Raw genomic sequence first — 2,894 nt, 5'->3', positions numbered from 1 at the left:
TAATAGGAGTTTCCTGTAGTTTTGCTTCATCAAAATCCGCCAACTCTAAAGGAATAGAGTTATATGGGGGTGTACCTCTTTAATTTCCTTGTTGGTGAACTTTTTAAAATTCTCCTTTCCTTTTTTCATCATTCTTTTTTGTCTAGGACGATGGTTTATCAGCCGGTAGTAGCTGTTGTTCTAGCTCTTCAATGTTCATTATGCCTTTTCCCTTTCCCTAGTGCTGTTCCACTTGGTGATCAAGTATAATAATATCCACTTGTGCCTTGTTTTGTGATTGAGTTGTTGTTGTGAAATTTGTTGCTGTTTGCTTGACAGTGAATATGACAATTTGAGTGCCTTGAGCTGGAGGGTTACTAACTACTTGTTTCTCCTCCTTTTCATCCACCCTGTCACCATAAAAAATCTACCAAAAGGGGCCGGTCTCCTTAGCCTTTGCTTTTAACCAATGTCCAAACCTGTTCATATTCCTATCTTCATATTTGGCTTCATCAAAGGGAACTTCTACACAATTAGTCACAAAATGCCCAACTTTTCCACAAGAATAGCAAAAGCGTGGTAACCTCTCATACTTGAAATCTAGCCAGACTTTTCCCTCTCCTAGATTATATAAAATACCTGGACTTAAAGGTGTATCAAGGTCAAGCACTACCCTTGCTCTGCCCACCTTATGAAAAGCCACTCCCTTCTTTTCCACTTTGACTTCCTTCACACACCCTAGGATTTGAGCTATATGAGACACAACCTCCTTAGAACACCATTCAATAAGGAGACCATGAACTTGAACCCAGAACGCACAATTGGTAAACTTATAACATCGTGTATATTTATTAGGCTCCCATGGTTTAAGGATCAATAAATTGCTCGCAAAAGACCATGGCCTCTTTGCTAGCACTCTTTCTTTGTTCATCTCAGAATCGAAGGTAAAGGAAAGTATACCCAATTCATGATGCGTAAATGTTACTGAATCTACCTTCCAAGCTCTCTTCATTGTGATAAGAAAAGCCTGAAAGTTGATGCTTCCTCCCGAATACAGCTTACCAAACACTGTACGATTGCATTCATCCAGGATCACCTCAGAGATCACTCTATCTTGTGGAGGGGCATCAACCTCTGTCCTCAGATTACCCAACCTTTTGCACAATACAATTGGGCGATTATTTACTTCCCTAGATTCTTCCATTTGCCTCAATAGCGAACAAGGATTGCTAGACACGATCAAATCGTAAGGCAAAGCCAGACCAACACCACGAAATATTTCTAGTATCTGATTACTTTCTTCCAGTCAAGTTGAGAGATGTTAAGACCCATTCTATTTACAACGAAGAGAAGGCCCGGAAGAAATCCATAGTGAAAATGGCGACATCCAACCTTTTGCATGGCCGAAACTTCAATTCATCCAGCACTGATTGAAGTCGTCCAAAAAGGGGTTACGAAGTTGTTCCACATCACGAGACACATCATTTATAATGGGTAAAAGGTGGGGTGGGGGGTTTCGTGGGTTTACAGGATGGGTTCTATTTGACAAACTGTAAAGGGGGCTATTAGGGTTTTAGGGTTTCGCACAAAGGAGATTTAGGGTTTTGGGGGATAGCTACCATCGTAGGTAGAGAGAAGCTCTTAGCGTCGAGAGAGTTGCAAAAGTTATATCTTTTTTGGCAAGAGTTGTAGTATCAAGAAAATATAGCACCATTCAAGAGCCATAACATATGGAAAGATGAAATTTATGATAATAAAGGAAAGATGTCGCAACCCTTCTGAGGTAAACCATCAAGGGAAAGCTAACAGACTAATAAGCGAGAATAAAGGTTCATCTAATGAGGTGTTTCATGCTTAGCATGGGTCCTCCCAAATTAAAGCTAACAGCTAACAGACTATTAAGTGAGAATGAAGGTTCGTCTTGCAAGGTGATGTTCGCACTTAGCACAATTCCTCCCAAAGGAAAGCTGATGGATTAAATTTACGAATTAGATATGGAAACTTGATTATATTAAATCAGTTTAACGGACTTCAGGTACATTTTATCATTTATGAAAATGTTTTGCATGTAATCTTCGTCCTTTCTATAAACCTAAGACACAAACAGTGATTATGGAAGGATGCGCAAACAATAATGATAGCAAACCACAATCAAAGCAATAAACAAAACAATGATCGGACTAACATATATAAGTACGAGGGGAAAAAAAAAGCTGAACCATAACGGGTCAAGTGAATACAAAGCCTTGTCATTACATCCTGGGACAGGACCCGTAAGCGGTAAATGGAATGTACAGTCAACAAAAAAACTAACCCATACGTGCGTTTGAGATAAACGTTGAATCCGAATGCATTTAAAGAACAAGACATAATTACTTTTTTTTTTCTTTACCTTATAACATGAAATGTATCATGACGTGTCCATGAAAGAAACCTTCTATAAGATGCAAGAATAACGTGCTTAAGTAAAAATGAATGTAAAATGCTAATTGCAAAAGAAATCTATCTTTTTATTCACGATGACGTACAAAGAAAATGCGATCCCTTATTAATGCTAGGAGCGCAATCCAATTAATACTACGAACCTTCCAAATCTATTTAATACGTGCACGGTTTCTATTTAGATACAATTCTGAAATATCTTTTAATCTTATCCTTTTATTTATTTTTATTCTTTTCATCTATCTTATAAATTCAACTAACCAAATCCCAAAAAAAAAAAAAATGGAGCAGATGGAGAACGATCTAATGATGTAACACTGAATCCTACACGAAATAGCACCAAAGAACAATCGAACATTCGCTCGAATTCAAAACTCTAAATTTCCAGCAAGAACGAAGTTAGCACGTATCGAATCACCAAGAAAACAAACGCAATGAGAAGCTAGAAAAATTAGATGGAAAGTGAATTGTAT

At 37.8% G+C, this 2,894-nt stretch overlaps 1 protein-coding gene across 1 annotated transcript; it reads right to left on the bottom strand.

Annotated features, from left to right (window-relative positions):
- Positions 1–406: 406 nt before the first annotated feature.
- LOC139883586 (uncharacterized) lies at positions 407–1,183 on the bottom strand. The gene has a single exon (XM_071867745.1). It carries the CDS (start codon positions 1,181–1,183, stop codon positions 407–409), a length of 777 nt encoding a protein of 258 aa, XP_071723846.1.
- Between the last annotated feature and the right edge of the window lie 1,711 nt (positions 1,184–2,894).

Source organism: Rutidosis leptorrhynchoides, unplaced genomic scaffold (assembly GCF_046630445.1).
Source record: "Rutidosis leptorrhynchoides isolate AG116_Rl617_1_P2 unplaced genomic scaffold, CSIRO_AGI_Rlap_v1 contig423, whole genome shotgun sequence".
In the NCBI taxonomy this organism is placed as follows: Eukaryota; Viridiplantae; Streptophyta; class Magnoliopsida; order Asterales; family Asteraceae; genus Rutidosis; species Rutidosis leptorrhynchoides.
This window is presented reverse-complemented; position numbering and strand designations above follow the sequence as displayed.

Coding starts and splice junctions, on each gene's coding strand:
- LOC139883586 (XM_071867745.1), bottom strand. CDS start 1,183: ATGGAAGAATCTAGGGAAGTAAATAATCGCCCAATTGTATTGTGCAAA.